At 43.8% G+C, this 20895-nt stretch overlaps 1 protein-coding gene across 3 annotated transcripts in view; it reads right to left on the reverse strand.

Moving 5' to 3' along the window:
- Nucleotides 1-20895, reverse strand: part of NGEF (neuronal guanine nucleotide exchange factor) — a 118222-nt gene that overhangs the window by 77167 nt on the left and 20160 nt on the right. For 2 of the 3 annotated variants that reach the window (XM_053598318.1, XM_053598319.1), the window contains exons 2-3: nucleotides 4476-4818; nucleotides 768-882 (exon numbers count right to left, since the gene is read on the reverse strand). In XM_053598318.1, coding sequence (XP_053454293.1) covers nucleotides 768-882; nucleotides 4476-4743 — 383 coding nt within the window. In that variant the 5' untranslated portion in view covers nucleotides 4744-4818. Of the gene's footprint in view, nucleotides 1-767; nucleotides 883-4475; nucleotides 4819-20895 lie in introns of those variants that run through there. The other variant, XM_053598321.1, reaches the window with a different exon arrangement.

A 20895-nucleotide genomic window follows, 5' to 3' on the forward strand; every position in this document is an offset into this window, starting at 1 on the left:
CATTCCCCGGTAACCATCAGGGACCTGTAGATACTGTGAAGTGGCTAAGGAATGTAACTTAAATAATGAGGGATTCTGACACAACGCTATTTATCATAGTGTGGCAAACCAGCAAACATTTGAAGCTGCCTCGGTTCAAAGATCTCTGTTTCCTCCCCTGTATTGATTTGCACCTTCTGCCTTATTGATGGAGTCAATTTACCAGTGACAGAAACAGAGCCTGGGTCCCTGATGACGTGGGAACTGCACCATAACCCCCGACATGTCTCACCTGAGCCGCGCAGACCCTGTCTGGTTAGTCGGGTGTTGTTGTAAGCAGCTGAATTCAGTGTTAACTGATATAATACCCAAATATCCAGCGAGAGGAGCAGGATTAATAAATCATAATCCAGTCCTGCTACAGAATATTTCAAGTAAGATCTCATTATGAAGAGAAAGTACGCATAACATACAGAAAAAAGACCCGAAACACATTTACAAAATATTAAAACCCCTCTGGGTGGTGGCAAGCCAGTGATTTTTCTTTCTTATTTCTCAATGTATGTAATATCTAAAATTTCCTAGTTTTGTGATAGAAAAGTTAACAATAGGTAAGTTTTTTTTTAAAGGAAATTGTATTTTTTCTTTTTTTTTAAACATGAGCAATCAAATATAACTTGAAAGAAAAAAAAAAAAAGACACCCTTGTAGCCGTCAAGTCTTTGTGGCAAAGGTCCCAGCTATATCTTTCCACAAACTGGGGCTTCCCCAGGATTTGCTGCTTCTTACCTGGTTCCCGGAGCTCCAGGGCCTGTCTGCCTTGGTGTTCTCCAGGGAGGAGTTCTGCTCTGGGGGACATTCAAGGGCAGGGACTCATTTACAGGTTTCCCATTTTCCTGTGAATCTGTAACATTTAAGAAATGGAGCAAGTTAGAAAACAGGCATCTCCCCTTTACCGGCAATTCTCTGTAAGCCTAGGTTGGTGGCAGCCATCACCCAGGAAGGGAAAGGAAGGGGGGTGAGCCTCCTTCACCCCCAAGAGGGACTTGGCGTACTTTGTGCTGTATTCTGTGACCTGGGACACCATCCCTATGAAAATTATAATCATAATGTTGCAGGACCGAGGAAGAGATGAGAGATTAATAGTTTTATTTTTATTTAGAGAAAAGTTAGTAATTTTGAAGAGTGGCAGAGATTTTTTTCTTTTTCTTTTTTTTTTTTTTTTGACAGAGTCTCAAGCTGTTGCCCTGGGTAGAGTGCTCTGGCATCACAGCTCACAGCAACTTCAAACTCTTGGGCTTAAGCGATCCTCTTGCCTCAGCCTCCTGAGCAGCTGGGACTACAGGTGCCCACCACAATACCTGGCTATTTTTAGAGATGGGGTCTCTCCTCAGGCTGGATTATTTTTTATTTTTATAGTAAAAGTAAATATCAGTAATGTTATTTTTTACATCATATGTTAAACAGATTTTTTATAAGTTATAAGGTTACATAATTTTTTAATTTTAAAGTGATTATATTTTCAAAGTATTTTTATTTTAGATTAAATTTATAGTTAGTTAATATTTTATTGGGTGTACAGAGTGCCCATGACTCTTGACTGGTATTATGGAGTTTAGTTTCTTAACTGGTTTATGACAGCAGGCCTTGGAAGTGAGTAAACAATCTTCAGCCTCAGCACGGAGGCTTATTTGGCCTTGTTAGGGCCTGACCAGTAGTGTTTTGTATGAAATGGTTGTTCAGGTTAACAGTGGCTGGTAACATTCCCCGCCTTAGTGTTTACAGGTGTATATCTACAGACCCTAGTTTATTTTAGTATGGAAGTAATAGCTATGACTTAATTTTGGGGTTATAATGCATTTTAATTGAAAACTAAATAATAATGAGCACAGAGGTGGGAAAGCAGACATGCTTGGGGCATTAACTCCAGGGAGAGATCACTTTAGAAATAAAACTGCACATCTGGGGAAAATATTTAGGGCTGGACATAGAAGGCACCTCTGGGTGGGGGGCAGGCAGTGAAGAGACCCCAGTTATGTCTGCGCTGGCATCAGCATCCTCGGCTCTGCTGGGGAGGGCACGAACTCAAGGCTCTTTCCCTATCCACCTATTTCCCTCCCCAGCCTCATCTCAGACACAGCCCCACACCCACCTTTCCTGCACCCCAGAAAAAGCACCCTGACTCCCAGCCCTGGCAGCGGCATCTGTTTTCCTGCTGCCTGCAACACCCTAACCCTGCCCTGGCCCAGAGGGCAGCCACTGGCCACGGTCAGCCACCCCACGCACTTGAAATGTGGCTGGCGTGACTGAGGACGTGAATTTTTCATTTTACTTAATTTATATTTAAGAAAAAATTCACACTTGATTCAGTTATTGGGAAACTTTTCAGGATATTTGGAACAATTTGCGTATGTAAATCCACTTTTCTGACTGCACATTTTGTGCAATCTAAATCAAGATCAAGTATTTCCAATGAAAACTTGGCATGCAAACCAAGGGGGCTGCAAATATAAAATACTCAACAGATTTCAAAGACTTAGTGCAAAAAAAAAGAAAAGGAGTGTAAAATAGCTCATTGATGATTTTTATATTTATTATTAACTGTAGGATACCATAATAATTTTTTTGCATCTGTCAGGTTAAATAAAATACAACCCTAAAATTAATTTCACCCATTTCTTTGCACCCATTTCTAGTACCTACTCTTGGTGTAGGTACTAGAAAATTTAAAATGTCCCTCGTGGCTTGCAGTGTGTTTCTGTGGGAAACTTTCTACTGCTCTAACCCACTTGTCCATCCACACAAGCTTTGGAGCTAGAAGGATCTGAATCTCAGTTCAAGCTGTACCACTCAACTAGCTGTGTGATTTTAGGTAAGTAGCTTGATCTCTCTGGACTTCAGTTGTTTTTTATCTGTAAAATGGGTATGGTAAGAATACCCTTGAAGTGCCTTCCTAGTATGGCCACTGGATACCTACAAGTGCCTGGTTCTCTCTCTAGCCATGTCTCCCCTAAAATGTCTTTGGGAAGTCTTCCTAACCTCACCAGAAGGGTTTAGGACTTTGCCTTTCCCACTCTTACAAATTATGACACATGGTTTGCAGTAAAATATGGTTTGCAGTAAAATGACATCATGACAATATTGCAGATTCCTTAAGGCCAGAGACTGGAATCCAGCTTTCTTTGTGTGTGAGAGTGTGATTTTAATGTTTAATATACAGAAATTTCCCAACAGACAGAAGAGTAATATAACATGCTAGTCACTTAGCTTCCATGGCCATGGTATTTCAAACACTGTATTTTTCTTCCCTAACTCGGTACTCGATTCATGATTTTGGTAGTGTTAGGTAGGGTAGTTGGCAGCAACCACAAATTCTGCTGTCATCAAGTGATAGGGTCAACTTCCCCATCCACTTCTTTCTGGGCCAGTCCTATGAGCCACTTTGACCAACAGAATGTGGTAAAGTGAATATACAAGGTCTGAGTATAGGCCTTAAGAGGCCTGCTCTTGCTCTCTGGGAACCCACAGCCATGTGAATAAGCCTGAGCCAGCCTGCTGGAGGATGAGAGACATGTGCAGCAGAGGCCTCCCCTGGGCCCAGCAGCTCACTAACTGCCAGGGAGATGAGCAAAGCCATCCTCCTTCTTTCAACGCCAGAGGAGCCACCAGCTGACTGCTGGGGCCAAAGGAACCACCCAACCAACCCTCAGAGCCACAAGAAATAATAAATGTTGTTGTTTTAAACCTCCATGTTTTAAGGGTAGTTTACCCGATATAGGACTTAATGAATATTTTTGAATGAATTAATGGAGTCCCTGGATTTGAAGTAGGGTTGCCACCTCAGCGCATTCAGTGTAACGCACTGTCTAGTGGCAACGGCTGTGTCCCTAGGGTTAGGGAACTGGCACACACTCTGTGGCCCAAGCATACTGTGAGCCAGCCAGGGGGGCAAGTCATGAGGAGAGGGGTCTGTGTGCCAACACCTTCCTTTTGTAAAGGTTTCTGAACATTATTCTGATCAACAAATATATTTTGAGCAGATAAAATGTGCGAGGAACTGCTCTAAAAGGTTAAGGGGTCCTGCTGCAAAAATATTCCTAAGGTTTAATCTTGTTTATTTTCAGGGCAGCAGAGACTCTGGCAATCTTGGTGATGGTGGGAGAACAGGCTAACACCCTACTACTGAGGAATTCCTGTTCCCTTGTGAATGGGCAGCCCCCAGGTCTCCTAGAATGCTTGTACTCCTGGGGGTTTTGTTGAGTTCTAGAACAAGAATTTCTTTCAGATAGAAGCCAGTGTAATTGTATAACTAGGGTCAACACTTTCAAACACATCATCATATTGGGGGGGATTTGAATTCTGTAGGTAGTGGTTTTTAAATGCACTACTTTATTGGAACTGTCCTTGATAATTTTCTGTGCTGTTTATTCTCATTTAATGAGGACTTTCAGCACTGACGATGCCAACTAGATGTAAAGGAAGAGCTGTGACACTGACCTGCAAGGCAGGTGGCATTCCAGGCAGAGGTGTCTTTGGGCTTGGTTTTGCTTCTGTGTCTCATGGCACGGCTGAAGATCGAGTTTCTCTGAATCGGGGTGCAGCGATGGGGTTCTTTATCATGGATCTCCTGGTCAGCACAAGAAGTCTCCTCATTTTCTGGGAATAACTCAGGCCTCACCGTGGTTGGTTCACCATTAATGTTCTGTGAACCTCTCACTGATTTCCTCTGGGTCTTTTCCAAATCTTCAGATTCCTCAGTCTCCATGGAAATAGATCCTACTGTTTCTCAACAGAGCTACTGGAGGTCAACAACCTCCACAAACTTCTCTGGTTTTGAGTGCTTTAGAATAGAAAGAGAATGGTTTTCAGTTAGAATCATCAGGCTAAATATTCTATTCAGAGTATGGGATTCTGCTCCCATTGGAATTTGATGAAATTTGGAATAATCTGCACATTCTGCCTTCCATGGCTTTGTCAGTGAAAATTACAGCTTAATCACTGCAATTTGGGCCCATTCAGGTATCATTTTATAATTGGGGCTTGTTTATATTATTCATAGGATGCACTTTTGAGGGGAAATGACTAAAGTGGCTCATATAACTACTTTCAAGTAAACATTTCTTGAATAATTCAAGAGAAAAAGTAGCAAAAATAAGAGAGATTAAATGTGTAGGCACAAAAAGCCGGATAAGAAAAGCCTGCCGGCCAGTGCTGAATCTCACAAGGGTACAAGCTTAGAGATGGGCAGCCTTGAACCTGTAAGGACAGCCTTGCCATCAGCTGGTGACCACGTCTGATTGGTGCACTAGGGTCTCCCTCATAAAACATGATACGACCATGTGGGATGAATAGGCCCCCAGCCCATGACCATCACCCCCTGTGGCTGGAGTAACAGAATGGTCACATCTGAACCAGCACTCTCTTTACAGGAGAAGGGCCTACAATAGGAACAACACAGGACTGTCCTGGCAAACCCCATCTCCTTCCTGGCATGGCCCTCCTTGCAGGCTAGGGGTCCTCTGAGTGAGTCGAAGCAGGTGGCAGGGTGCACTAGACAGACGACAAGCTGGGGATTCTGCATAGTTATCACCCACCTGAGGGTTTGGAACCTGGGGTCCTGGGGACTTCACAGAGGCTTCAAGGGTACAAAGTGTGTGTGAGCATGTGCAGTTTTCTGGGTTACATGTCCAGAAAAAGGTGTTAGAGACTCAAGGAAGGGCCACCTCTTTGCCCATGTCTTTTGTGAAACAGGGAGAAGAGGGGGCTGTTGTTGTGGTGGCTTTGGGAGGAGTGGGCAAGGCAGCATCCCCATGGCTGGGGGGTGGGCCAGGGTGCCCAACGGTGATGGCCCTGCCAGTCAGGGAAGTGGGAGGGAAGCCGGATCTGGGTGTGAGTACCCCAGTTTCAGGATGCTGTGTTGAGGCACCGTCCTGGAGGAAGGTCTGCAGGCAGACACGCCTGGCTGATGAAGGCTGGCTATTGCTAACTGGGCCTCTTTCTGCTCTGATGAGGTGGATCCCCGGGGCCTCTGTGTCACGCCTGTAACACGGACTTTGGCATTCGAGGTTATTATTATTATCATTATCATCACCATTATTATTTCAGGCTGCATTTTAAAAACTTGAGGTATAATTTATACAGAGTAGAATTCACTCTTCTTAGAAGTTTTGATAAACCTTTATAGTTCTTGTAAACTATCACTACCATCACCACCAAGATACAGAGCGGTTGTATCACCCCCAAAGTTCCCTTATGACTGCTGGAGTCAGCCCCGGCACGCCCCGGCACGCCCCGGCACGCCCTGGCCCCTGGAGCTGCTCACACTGGTCTCTGTGTATTGTCAGCCTTTCCCTGACTGTCATGGACATGCAGATGGACCTGGGGGCAGGTGAGCCACAGCGTCGGGCTACTTCAGCCTAGCGTGCTGCACTTGTAGTTCAGCCCGATGCTGCCTGCATCACAGGGTCTACTGTGCAGTGTCCTGGACACAGGCACACCTCCACATTGCCAAGGGCACCAAGCTGGGAGTCAGGGGACCTGGGCTTGAATCTCCACTTCCACTGCCTAACACTGGGCATGTGTGAGCCTCAGTTTCTCACAAGGGAACAGGGTGATGTGTTTGTCAGCAGCTCCTTCTGGCTAATTCTGTGACCTACAGAGGCTCACAGGGCCCTCAGAGGGATGCTTGTGGTATGACAAGAGCAGAGAGGATTATTCTCCAACAATCCCATTTTCCTCAAATGAGGAGGCTCTGAAACCCTGGGAAAATACATTCCCAAATCTTACTATCTCTAAGACTATTTCCTCCTGCCCAAAGAAAAACTTGTAAAACTCTCTGAAAGAACCTCTAATTTCTCCTCAATTATTGACTATTTCAGGCAGATGTGTTCTGGGCCTGGAATACTTTCATAATTGCTGTGCTCAAACTTTTTAAACAGGGGGCCAATTCACTGTCCCTCAGACCGTTGGAGGGCTGGACTATAGTTTTTAAAAAAACAAACTATGAACAAATTCCTATGCACACTGCACATATCTTATTTTGAAGTAAAAAACCAAAACGGGAACAAATACAATCACACCACCTCATGTGGCCCACGGGCTGCAGTTTGAGGACCCCTGATATCCATTAACTGCAGAAAAGCCCCCAGGCTCCCCGTAAATTCCTCAGTAGCTTTAAGCCCTGTGTTCTTTCTGCTCCAGAGCTGACTTCAGGGTGGAGGTGAGTGGGGTTAGCCTTGTGATTGGGGGCTAGCCACACTGGCACCGTGCTCATCCATTCATTGTTTCACTCAGCAGACCCTGGGCACTGCTGGCGATGACACACGTGTTTGTTGTATGTCTGTCCTCACTCCCTGTCAGCAGCTTCTCAAGGGCAAGATCTGGTCCATTTGCATCATTGCTGCCCTGACACGGGGCACACAACAGCACTCTGTAAGCACCTCTTGTTTACAACAACAGACGAATGGACGTTACCTTCACTAAGCCTCACAACCTCTGGTGGGCTCAGTGTAACAAGTATCCCCATTTTATGGACAAGAAAGCTGCAGTTCCCAGAGCTCTGGTAACTTGCCACTATCACAATCACATTGCTGGTAAATAGGGTGGCAAGGGTCATGCTATATCTCTCTGACCCGTTTGTTGAGTGGGTCTGGGTCCTGTGCAACGTGGTCAGAAGGCACTGCTGTGATCTGCCTGAAGGCAGGACTGGATGACTCAGAGCAGGAGGGGCTCTGTTCTGCTCTCTCCCTGGTAGTTATGTAGCTTTGGGCACAGAAGCCAAGAGGGACAGTTAAACCTCCCAGTGTTGGGCTGAGGGCTGGAAGTCCTCCCTGCCTGAGTCAGTGGCCAGAGAAGTCAGGACACGTGGTGAGAAGGTGGGGGGCTGGCTGCACGCCCAGCTGCCAGGGTGAGGGTGGAAGGCTCGCAGGCATCCTAGGGACTCACATTCAAGCGCGGAAATCACCAGGACTCTGACTCAGGAGGTCCTGGGTGGGGCCTGAGACTGCATTCCTGCCAAGCCCTCAGAGGATGCCCGTGCTGCCTGTTGCTGGAGCACCCACAGGCGGGGTCCAGGAAGAGCAGCCAGTGTGGAAGGAGGAGCCACGGGGGAGGGGGCCGCAGGTGCCACTCATTGCTTTGGCCAGGGATTGTCTGCCGCAGGCCAGAGGCAAGCGAAGCCTGGCTGGGGAAGGGCTGGGTACAGGCCAGAGGAGGTCTCCAGGGAATAGGCCAGGGGACTGGAATAGGTGCTGTGCGGAGGGGGCTGGAGAAAGTGGGAAGGGGGCTGGAGCAGGTCCTGTCCCTCACTGTCCCAATATGCCACTCGTGAGTGGAGTGAGGGGTGGGGCTGAAGGTGGAAACCAGAGGAAGAGGGGAAGACTCCTTTCTGGATGACAGACCTTTAGCAAACCCACGCAAGCACTCGGGCCCCTGCTCTACGTGTCCCGTCCCTCTGTGTGTCAGGAACGGCCTGGTAAGGTGGGCCCAGCCTTCCTGCAGCCCAAGGCAGGCCATGGGAAGGAGAAAATGACTGCAAAGCAGAGGGCAGTGGGGAGACCTTTGCAGGGAAGGTTCTGGTGAGGAGCAGCGCATAGGGAAGCCACTGCTCTGGGGCCCAGAGCAGGGAGAGCTTCGCTTGAGGTCAGTCCCTGGCTTTGACTTCAGGGAGTGTGGGCTCTGCAAGCCCAAAGCTGTCCACAGGTGACACTGAGACCTCATCAGTCTCCTCAGGGAGGGGAGCCAGGACGCCTGTGGAGACTGAGGTGTGTTAGTGTTGTAGGTGGGGCGTGTGGTCAGGAAGGGTAGCCTGAGAGTGGGTGGGACAGTGAAGCTGTCTTAGCTGTGACAAGAAGGGCTTGAATACTCAGTCCCAGGGGCAGGTAGTTTCTGAGGGAAGTTGGGGCTTGTTGAGGCAAAAGGTCCCCCTCTGGTCCCTTAGAGAGAGCCAGTCCTGGGTGAGCCCTGGCACCTGCATCATTTCCACTGTCACTCCTGGCCCTTGAATTTGTTCCTTAGCCTCTTCCCAGGTAAAAGGCACGGTTGCCTTGGGGTGTCAGCAACAAAGGCTGGTTTTTAGGTTGCAGCCGTCATTGTTTGGCGGGCTGGGTTCAAACCTGCCAGCTCAGGTGTATGTGGCTGGTGCCTTAGCCGCTTAAGCCACAGGCGCTGAACAACAAAGGCTGTTTTCCTTCCTATATCAAAGTGGGTAAAGCTAGAGAGGAGGAGTATAAACAGTGGAGGGAAATTGGGAAGCTTCTAGTTTGGCAGAAAAGCTGGAAGGGAGCTGCCCCTGGAGATGTTCTGTGTCTGAGGGTGGCCTGCATTGAGAGTCTCAAGGGAGCCCTGGAGGATTGTAGAAAAAGGAAAGGCCACAGGAGGACAGCTGTCACCTGCCCCTGAAGATGGCCACTCACGGTAGCACTTTGATGCTCTAAGCATGCACAAGGATGAGAGGGAGGTGGAATTTCCAAAGAGAAGGAGAGAAAGATCCTGGTTAAATTTAAAGCAGAAATTCAGAAGCTAGGGAGAGAGGGTGGGGAGGAGCAGGAGGAGAAAGGGGACAGGAGGAGGGTAGCTGGGAGCCAGGCTTTGCTGGCTTAAAGGGTGGGGCTGTCTCCTCTGCATTGTGGCCACTTGAGGAAATGGAGGACCCCAGCTGTGAGGGAGAGAGGAGGGGTAGATAACAGAAAGTAGCAGAGGGTGGTGACTCCGTCCTTGTGTAAATACTTGAAGGCAGATAGAGGGTGGGAACATGGGGGTGGGATTACCAGGTTGGGTAAGGTAGTCAGTGAAGCCTCAAGATGTCTGAGCAGAGGCTGCAGCAAGGATGCCGGGAGGCGGGAGGCCCTGGATGACGGGGCAGAGCTTCCCCAACTGGATTTCATGGCTTAGTCTCGGCTTAACAGGGAGAAAAGGAACTATGACCCCCTCCCCCATTTTCCTTAAGGCTGTTGACCTAAATATACTGGAGAAGGAAGCAGGGGCTCAAAGGAGAAGTCTGCCTGAGATCAGAGAGAGATGGTGCCCGTGGCCAAAAGCTGGACTTGAAAATGGTCCTTTGGATGGACCAGCATAGAACTAACCAAAGAGTGTCTAGAAGGTAAAATACGAATGACAAAAACAATTCAGTGGGCACCAACTTAGCAATCACTGTTGCTAGTCTAGATGACCTCTCTTTAGAGATGAGAATACTAGAACATGGTGAGATGAAGGAGCTGCTAAAGGCCACGCTGCTGCTGAGTTCTCACTGAGCCTGGAGTCTATAGCTGTCCTCTTCCCATGGCCCTGTTGCCACGGGTTATATATCCTAGCAGTCTGGAACACTGATGTGGATTAGAAACTGTGGCAAGATGCATATGTGAGAGAAGGGGGGGTTGTCAAAGGAGAACTGCACCTCCTTTCCTGGTGATGCTACAGAAATCACTGGAATTAACTTTAAGCCTGGGCCCTAACTCTGAAGCCAGGGCTACAGAGAGGCTGAGTAAATTTCTTTTTTACAGGAAGGAGTTCAGACTGCAGACAGTGCTGGCATGCATGTCTGCATATGACCTGCAACATGCAGAAAGCCCCGGGGGAAGAAGCAAAGCCAGAGGAGAAAGAACTAACTAGACAGTCCTCTGGCAAAAGTGACCAGTGTGGAGAGCAAAAGGGGGAAGAGGTACAGGGATGGCGTATTTACTGCAGAAGCTCAAGCACAAATGAGCCATGTTCATGTGGGCGGCAGAGGAAGGAGAAGTGTCTGGGGACACTCAGGTGGAAGAAACCTGCAGGGCTTCTTGATGAGTCACACCTACAAATGATAATACCTCACCAACTGGGTTTTAGTAACTCAACATGATGTGGTTCACTTCCCAACCTGATTCCAGTATAGCATCACATGAGAGATAGGAAATTTCAGGCAATAGAACTCCCAAAGGATAACATTTTATTTTATACACACACACACATCGCATATATATTTATAATTGTTGTGTATGTATATGTGTGTGTGTGTATAGTTTACTTCTCGAGATAAGGTCTTGCTCTGTCACCTAGGCTAGAGTGCAGTGGTGTCATCATAGCTCACAGCAACCTCAAACTCCTGAGCTCAAGTGATCTTCCTGCCTCAGCCTCCTGAGTAGCTAGAACTACAGATGTATGCCACTATGTCCCCAGAATTCTTTTTTTTTTTTTGGGAGATGGAGTTCTTGGTCAGGCTGGTCTCAAACTCCTGGCCTCAAGCCATATTCTTACCTCAGCCACCTAGAGTGCTAGGATTACAGGTATGAACCACCTCACCTGCCCCCCTTTTATTTCATATTTATGGAAAAGCTGACGATGATGAGATTTTAAAAGCAGCTCTTCAAGGAAACCAAGGGCTCTGAGCATAGAATTAAGAAATGATAGAAATGGAATTCAAAATATGGATGGTGAATAAGATGAATAGAATTGAAGACAAAGCTGAATACCCATAAAAAGAAGCCCAAAAAATATTTTAAGAAATTAACAAAAAAGTCACCAAAGAACTGGACAGGATTAGGAAAGGTATAAGGGAGTTTAAAGAAATGAAAAGTCATTCAGAGTTTCAAAACACAGCAGAAAGTTTCAGCAACAGATTAAAGCATGAAAAAGAAAAAATCTCAGAGCTTGAAGACAAAGGCTCTCAAGCTAAGCCAGTCATTTAAAGAGGCAGAAAAGAAGAGAACAAAGGTAAAGCCATCTCTTAGAGAGATTTGGGACGGTGCAAACATATAAATTATAAGTATTCCTGAGGGAGAAGAGGGTACTAAAAGCATGAAAACTCTAGTTGAAGGTACTATTGCAGAAAATATTCCAAATATTGCCAGAGATTCAGATATCTAGATACATGTACTACATGATCATTGAACTCTGGAAAGACTCATTACCAATAGAACATATCCAAGATATATAGTAATTAACCTGGCCAAAGTCAAAATGAAAGAGAAAATTCTACAAGCAGCTAGATGTAAACGATAACTGACCTACATAGGAAAGTCCAGCATGCTAACAGCAGACTTCTCAGCAAAAACCTTAAAAGCCAGAAGGGAGGGGACCTTACCTTCAATCTTCTTAAATAGAACAACTGCCAGCCTAGAATTTTTTATCCGTCAAAACTAAGTTTCGCATTTGATGCAGAAATTAAATCTTTTCCTGACAAACAAACTTTGTTTTTCTTTCTTTCTTTTTTTTTTGAGATAGAGTCTCACTATGTTGCCTGGGTAGAGTGCCGTGGCATCACAGCTCATAGCAACCTCAAACTCTTTGGGCTTAAGTGATTCTCTTGCCTCAGCATCTCAAGTAGCTGGGACTACAGGCACCTGCCACCACACCCGGCTATTTTTTGGTTGTAGTTGTCATTGTCGTTTGGCAGGCCTGGGCTGGATTTGAACTCGTCAGCTCCGGTGTATGTGGCTGGTGCTCTAGCCGCTGAGCTATAGGCACTGAGGCCTGACGAGCAAACTTTGAGGAAATTTGTCACAACTGGACCTGCCTCACAGGAAGCACTCAGATCTGTGTTATACACAGATTAGCACAATAGACCCCCCACCAGTGTAAAACTATACGGAAGCTACAGGCCAAAGTCTAGATACCACGATGGCCCAAGAGGTAAAACATAGCAAGAGTGCTGCACAATGAGATGTAAAGAAATCCACCCCACACATCAGTTCTCTCAATAAATATGAATGGCTTGAACTCCCCAGTGAAAAAAATGCAAACCAAGTATCTTCTCTTACCAGGAAATGCATCTAGTCCACAAGGAGACATCCAGACTCAAAGTGAAGGGTTGGAAAACAATATTCCATCCAAATGGAAACCAAAAGAAAGCAGGTGTAACAATTCTCATCACAGAGCAGCATAGACTTCAAATCAACAAAAGTAAAGAGAGAGAAAGATGGTCATTATATATTGGTGAAGGGAACAATTCAACAAGAAGACATATTAATGCTAAATATTTATGCACCCAACACAGATGCTCCCAGATTTCTAAAGCAAATCCTACTCAATCTAAACAAAATGATAAACAACAGCATTATAATAGGCAGGGACTTCAATACCCCTCTGACAAAACAGGACAGATCCTCCCAGCAGAAAATAAACAAAGAAACAATTGACTTAAACAGTATTCTAGAACAAATGGGTTTACTAGACATTTACAGAACATTCTACCCCCAAACTACGGAATATATGTTCTTCTCATCAGCTCATGGATCATTCTGTAAATCAATCACATCTTAGGCCACAAAAAACATCTGAAAAAATTTTTAAAAATAGAAATTATATCATGTATCTTCTCAGACCACAGTGGAATAAAATTAGAAATCAATTCCAACGGAAACACTCACCCCTACCAGTTATGGAAACAAACAACTTATGGCTGGATGCTACTTAGGTCAAGGAAGAGATAAAGATGGAAATCAGAAGATTCTTTGAACTAATTGATAATGGGGCCACAGGTTATCAACATCTGTGGGATGCAGCAAAAGCAGCCCCAAGGAAAACTCCTGGCCTTACGTACCCACATCCAAAAAACAGAACGCAAATCAATGATGCAACACATCATCTCCAGGAACTAGAAAAGGAAGAACAAACCAATCCCCAACCCAGCAGAAGAAAAGAAATAAGATCAGAGCAGAACTAAATGGAACCAAGAACAAAAGGACCACCAGAAGATTATTGAAGCAAAAAGTTGGTTCTTTGTAAAGATAAACAAAATTGACAAGCCTTTGGCCAGATTAACCAGAAACAAAAAAGTAAGGACTCTAATAAACTCAATCAACAGTGACTAAAGAGAAATCACAACTGATATCACAGAATGGGCAAAGGCAAAATTATATGGAAAATATATAAAGCAGGAAGCATAAAACAAGTGGTGGAAACATCATACAACACAGGGCAGTATTTCTTTCTGTGGTTCTGGAATTGCTGTTAAGGCCAAACAAGAGAGTGCTGGAGCTCAGTATAGCCAGCAGCCCCAGGGACTGCTGAAGGCTGCCCCCTGCAGTAATCCCCCCCCAATAAAAACAAAGGAGGAAGAAGAGAGGAGCTTGGCGCTCCTCCTGGGGGGGACCATATTCCATCCAAAGAGGAAGGTGGTTGCTAGGGAGCCCTGGAAAAGATGGGGATCCCTGCAGGAAGGGGAGGCTCCCAGCTGGGAACTTGCAGGGCTGTGGACCTGTGAGTCCATTCTGGATTTCCTGTGAGAGGGTTCTGGTAGCTTAGGGCTATGGTGCCTTGTCCTTTTGTCACCCCACCTATGCTTCCTGAGATGTGGAGATACACTGAACAAACCGGGACTGGAGCTGGCTTTGGGTTAGAGGATTTCTGCAGGCAGGACCTGCTGGAAGACTTTGTACCATGGGGCTCACAGGGACTGTGGCTCTGTGTCCTTGAAGGAAGTCCTCCTCCCCATCTTTGTTCTCCATGGTCTTTTCAGTAGTCCTTGCACAAAAGATCCTGGAGTTCCCTAAGGGTCCTTGGAGCCCCAAGGTCAGCAAGTGGCAGGGGTTGGAGGCTGCCCAGGAGGAAGCATGTACACCCCTCTGGGGCGAGAGGGAGTTGTGGTGGCCTCTCTGGGTGGGGTGGGGTCCAGTGTGGAGGGCTTGAGATTAAACACTAGCTCAAGACAACACCAAAGACCCCATCGGGCTGATCCAGACGGACCGCTCCAATCACGGATGCATAACTAGTCAAGGAAGGAGACCTGGAGTCACTGGTCCATGCCCCTCTCCCGTCCCCTCCCTTAGGGAAGGGTTGGAGGGGAAGGGGGTTTCCCTAGGCCAGTTCATCTCTCACTCCCCAGTTTCGTCTCTGCTCAAGGTAGGGAGAAGAATTTTGAATAGTATATGATTAAGCTTTGGAAAGTTTGAGCTTGGATGAGCAAAGGATATAAACAGATCACAGGAAGGTCAAATCACCCTTTAAAACTCATGGAAAGAACTCAGGAGGCTGAGGTAGGAGGCTCATTTGAGCCCAGGAGTTGGAGGCTACAGGGAACTATGATGATGCCACTGCGTGCCAGCCTGGGCAACAGAGCCAGACTCCGGGGAAGCAGCGGGGACAACTTGTGAAGAGATTTTCAACCTCCTGCCTCATAATAAAAAAGAAAATCCAAATCACACTGAGAAGGCTTTTCTCATTTACATATATCAGCAAAAATTTAAATGTTTGCAAAGCCGTTGGTGAAGCCAGCAGGCAGCCCCATCATGGCTGGTGAGACTTTAAATTGATTCCTTCTCCATGGGGCAGTTTGGCAACATCTGTCGAAATAAAAAGCAAGGCTGGGCATGGTGGCTTATGCCTTTAATCCTAGCACTTCAGGAGGCCAAGAGTTGGAGATGAGCCTGAGAAACATAGCAAGACACCCATTTCTACAAGTAACAATAATAATAACAAGCCAGGTGTGATGATGCACATGTGTAGTCCCTGCTACTCAGGAAGCTGAGGCAGGAGAAGCACTTGAGCCTGGGCGTTTGAGGCTGCAGTGACTTATGATGATGCCACTGCACTCTAGCGTGGGCAACAGAGCAAGATCCTGTCTCAAAAAAAAAAAAAAAAAAATCTGCTTTGATTGGCTACGGGTCTGCCTGCAAATACAGAGAGTGGCCCAGGTACAGGTGACTCACTCTGGCGTCATCCAGAAACAAGTGAGTCATGGCAACATTGTTCAAGAGCAAGTAAATTAGAAAATTCTAAACACTTTTTAGAAGGTCTAGATGCAGTCAGTACTCATTAAAAAGGGATCCAGTGGGTAGGGCGCCAGCCCCATATACAAGGGTGGCAGTTTTGGACCTGGCCCCAGCCAAACCGCAACAAAAAAATAGCCAGGCATTGTGGCAGGCACCTGTAGTCCCAGCTACTCGGGAGGCTGAGGCAAGAGAATTGCCTAAGCCCAGGAGTTGGAGGCTGCCATGAGCTGTGATACCACAGCACTCTACTGATCCTAGAATATCTATTTTTTTTTTTTTTTGAGACAGAGCCTCAAGCTGCTATCCTGAGTAGAGTGCTGTGGCATTACAGCTCACAGCAACCTCCAACTCCTGGGCTCAAGTGATTCTCCTGCCTCCGCCTCCTGAGTAGCTGGGATTACAGGTGCCTACCACAACGCCTGGCTGTTTTTTTGGTTGCAGCTGTCATTGTTGTTCGGCGGGCCCGGGCTGGATTCGAACCCGCCAGCTCAGGTGTATGTGGCTGGCGCCTTAGCCGCTTGAGCCGAATATCTTTTTTTTTTAAAAAAGCAAGGACAGAAGGGTATGTATTATACAGAGAGTGCCAAAAAATATATATATATTTGTACGTATTTTAGGAAAGGAAAAAACTGTATTAAAATTGTAATCATCAATGTATATCAATAATGAAAGATAAATAGAAGATGAAGTCACATGTAAGTACCTCTTGTAACTGCAGAAGTCAAACATGACTTCAGTATTCTAATTTTAATACAGTTTTTTCCTTTCTTAAAATGTGTATGCGTTTTTTGGTACCCTCTGTATGTTTCCATCAGTGTAAAGAGGGCAGTGTATTCAAATTTATTTGGATATGCCTAAAAACTTCTGGAAGGAGATATGAGAAATTAGAACCAGTGGTTAGTTGCGTGCAAATACATGTAAATAAAATTAAATGTGGGAGTTTGGGCAGATGGGGAATAGCGTTAGGAGGAAGGATACTTTAAAATTTTTAATATTCTTAAATTTTTAAGCTATGTTAATGTATTAATCTATTTAAAAATTAAATAAACTAATTTTTTGAGAAAAACAAATAGCACAAAGTCTTAAATGCGGAAATGAATCAGCTCTAAAACAGAAAAAGATGGGGAAGTTATATAATCTGAAGTTATGTAAAAGAAGCCTCCAAGAGCCCTGCTATCCAGCAGGGAAATGTGTTTGGACAGAGGGAAGCTGATAGCCATTATGAGGAGAAATATAGCTGTTTTGTGTTTGTATCTTCAAAAAATGGGATTTCCTAATAGATCAGAATAAGAATGAACTTTAAATGAGATGTTTAATTCCTTTATCCAATGTTCTCGGAGTGATTTATATAAAATTGAGGCAATTTTATAATTAATAGAAAGTACAATATAGCACATAAGTAGGGCAGCTGACAAAATTAAGTACTAATTCTCAACAAAAACCATTAAAAGTGAGACTAGAAGGAACGTTCACTATGATAAAGAACCCTGTGTACATCTCACATGTGGTAATGGGGAGGATCCAGAGATGTTCCTAGTAAGAGCAGGGCTTCTCTCTCATCATTACTAACATGTTTCTAGAGGTTTGGGTATAAATGGGACATAAAACAAAGAAGTTGTCAGAAAGAAAGATGATTTTCATCTCTCAGAATAATTTGCAGGTGATATGATTTGTATGCCTAGAAGACCCAAAAGAACCAACTGAAGCGAATGGAATTACAAAGATTTTAGCTAAGGTCCAGAATAAGATAGATTCGCTGCATGTCAATAGGAACAAATTAGAAAGTAGAGAGATTCCAGTGATAGAAGCCAGAAAACCCAGGATAACTGTATCAATAAACACCAACAACCCATACAAAGGAGAATTGTGGGGATGGAAGGAAGCTTGCATGTTCAGGGAAGTGTGGGTTTTTATTGGATGGAAAAATGGAATATTAACAATATGTCAATTCTCACTAAATTAATATATGGTTTGGTGTCATCCCAATTAAAAGAACTAATCAGAATATTTGGACAAAATTTAATTATGAAGTTCATTTGCAGGACAGACAGAAAGGCTAGTCCAAATGTTGGGAGAAATGTGGGTAATAACAAAGCCTACTTCTTCTACACAACATAAAATGTTATAAGAATAAAAGGAATGTGATACCGGTACAAGAGTTGATTACTGAAATAGAATGGCCAGCTTGGAAATAAATTCTTGTATGTGAAAATGTTATTTTATAGAAGAGGCATCGAAAACTATAAAAAATAAAAGGGTTACCAAGCTAGACAAAAATGTCACAAGAAAACTAAGGACCAATATCTTTTATTGAAAAGGAAGAAAAAAATCTTTGACAAAATACAAGCAAACTGAACCCAGGAATATATGAAAAGGATTTTACAGCCATGACCAAGTTAGAATTTATCTCAGCAGGTAAGGGTGATTTAGCATGCAAAAATCAGTTCATGTAATTCATCACATGAATGGAATAGGGATAAAAACCACAATTGTCTTATTAGACATATGGTATCAAATACCATTTGACAAAATTCAACAGCCCTTTATGATAAAAGTGTTCACCAAACCAGGTGTCAAAGAAAACTTCCTCAAATTCAATAAAGGGTGTCTACAAAAACTTCATAGCAATAACCATATTTAATTGTGAAAGACTGGATGCTTTCCTCCATAGATCAGAAAAAAGATAAGCATGCCCATTCTCATCACTACTGCCCCAAATTGTAAAATATTAGATGTTTTACCAGGACAATTAGTCAGGAAAAAAACGTCATTCAGATCGGAAAGGAAGAAGTAAAACTATCTCTATTTGCAGATATCATGATCTAGTGTGTAGAAAAATCTAAGAAATCCAGTAAAAGAAAAAAAAAAAACTATTAGAACTGATAAACAAGTTCAGCAAGGTTGCAGGATATGAGATCAACATACAAAAATCAATTTTATTTCTAGTAGTAGGGAGGAAAAATCATAAATGGAATTTGAAAAAGTTCATTTACAACATCATCAAAAAGAATAAAATATTTAGCAATAAATTTAACAAAAGAAGCATAAAACTGCCCGAGCAAGAGTGAGACTCCTTGTCTATTAAAAATAGAAAAACTAGCCGGGTATAGTGGTGCATGTTTGTAGTCTCAGCTTACTCAGGAGACTGAGGCAAGAGGATCACTTAAACTTAAGAGTTTGAGGATGCTGTGAGCTGTGATGCGATGGCACCCTATATAGGCACTCTGTATGACTCTGTCTCAAAACAAACAAACAAATAACAACAACAAAAAAAATCAAAAGAAGCATAAAAGCAGGATTCTGAAAACTATAAAATGTTATTGAAGGAAATTAAAGAAGACCAAAATAAATAGAAAGCTATCCCATTTGGGGGGATCAGAAGAGTTAATATTGTTAAGATGACAATACTCTACAAATTGAGTGACAGCCTGTTTAAAGGCCCAGTTGACTTCTTTGCAGAAATTGACAAGGCGATCATAAAACTCATCTGAAATTCAAGCTACCCATACCAAAGCAATCTTGAAAAGGAGAACAAAGTTGGACTTACACTTCCTGATTTCAAAACCTCCTACAAAGCACCAGTAAGCAAGACAGTGTAGTACTAACACAAGGATAGACACACGGATCAATGGAACAGGATTGAAAAAACATAAATAAACTCATACATCTATGGTCAGATGAGTTTTGACAAGGGTGCTAAGACTATTCAATAGGAAAAGAATGGTCTGCAACTAATGGTGCTGAGACAACTTATTATCCACATGGCAAAGATTGAATTTGGATCCCTACCTCACATTGTATCAAAATTAACTCCAAATAGATCAAAGACCTAACTGTAAGAGCTAAAACTATAAAAATCTTAAAAGAGAATATAGGCACCTACTATGAAGCTAAATTATAGCTTTCACATGAAGACTATAACCCAACTATAGCACAAGACTATGGGGAAAGGGCCAAGGAAGGGGGAAGGAAGGGGGAGGTTTTGGTGGAGGGAGGGTAATGGGTGGGGCCACATCTATGGTGCATCTTAGAATGGGTATAGGCGATTGCACTAATGTACACAGCTATGATTTAACAATAAAAAAAAAGGAAAAAAAAAGAAAATATAGGCAATGATTTTCTAGATATAATACCAAAAGCACAAGCAACAAAGGAAAATAAATCGGATATCATCAAAATTAAACCACTCTGCCCCAAAGAATATCATCAAGAAAATCCTCATAGAATAGGAGAAAAAACTTGCAAATCATATATATGAGAAGGCTTTTGCAGGTCTCATATTTAGAATACATAAGAAACTCACACAACTTAATATTAGTAATAAATATGACCCAATTAAAATATGGGCACAAGATTTGATATTTCTCCAAAGAAGATACACAAATGGCCAATTAGCACATGAAAACTTGCTCAACGTCATTAGCCATCAGGGAATTGCAAACCAAAAACTCAGTGATAATTGTACTTCATACCCATTGAGGTGGGTATCAAAAAGAAGATAGATAATAACCAGTGTTGGTAAAGAAGTGGAGAAACTGGAACCCCTATATGCTAATGAAGAATTAGCTAATGAAAATTATGCAGGCACTTTGGAAAATAGTCTGGCAGTTCCTTCAAAGTTAAACATAGAGTTATCATAGGACTCAGCAATTCTACTCCTAAGTACATTTCTAAGAGAAATGAAAACATACTGTACTCAATTTTGATATGAGGACAACTAATGACAATTAAGGTCATGGGGGGAGGAGGAAAAGCAGAGAGAGGGAAAGAGGGAGGGGGGTGGGGCCTTGGCGTGTGCCACACCTTCTGGGGGCAAGACATGATTGCAAGAGGGACTTTACCTAACAAATGCAATCAGTGTAACCTGGCTTATTGTACCCTCAATGAATCCCCAACAATTAAAAAAAAAAAAAAAAAGAAGTTGTACACAAATGTTTACAGCGGCATGAATCATTCATTGGTGAAAAGAGGAAAGATGTCAGATGTCTGTCAGCTGATGAATGGATATGATATATCCAGACAATGGAATATTATGAAGCCATAAAAGGAAATTAAGTTAATGATACATACTACAACATGAATGAATCTTGAAAACATTTGCTAAGTGAAAGGAGCCAGTCACTAAGGGCCAGTATTGTATGACTGCGTTTCTATGAAGCATCTGGAATAGAACCCACCAAGACAGAAAGCAGATGAGTAGCGTTGGACCTCCAGACACCAAATGAATGAAC

This window comes from Nycticebus coucang, chromosome 7 (assembly GCF_027406575.1).
Source record: "Nycticebus coucang isolate mNycCou1 chromosome 7, mNycCou1.pri, whole genome shotgun sequence".
Taxonomy (NCBI): Eukaryota; Metazoa; Chordata; class Mammalia; order Primates; family Lorisidae; genus Nycticebus; species Nycticebus coucang.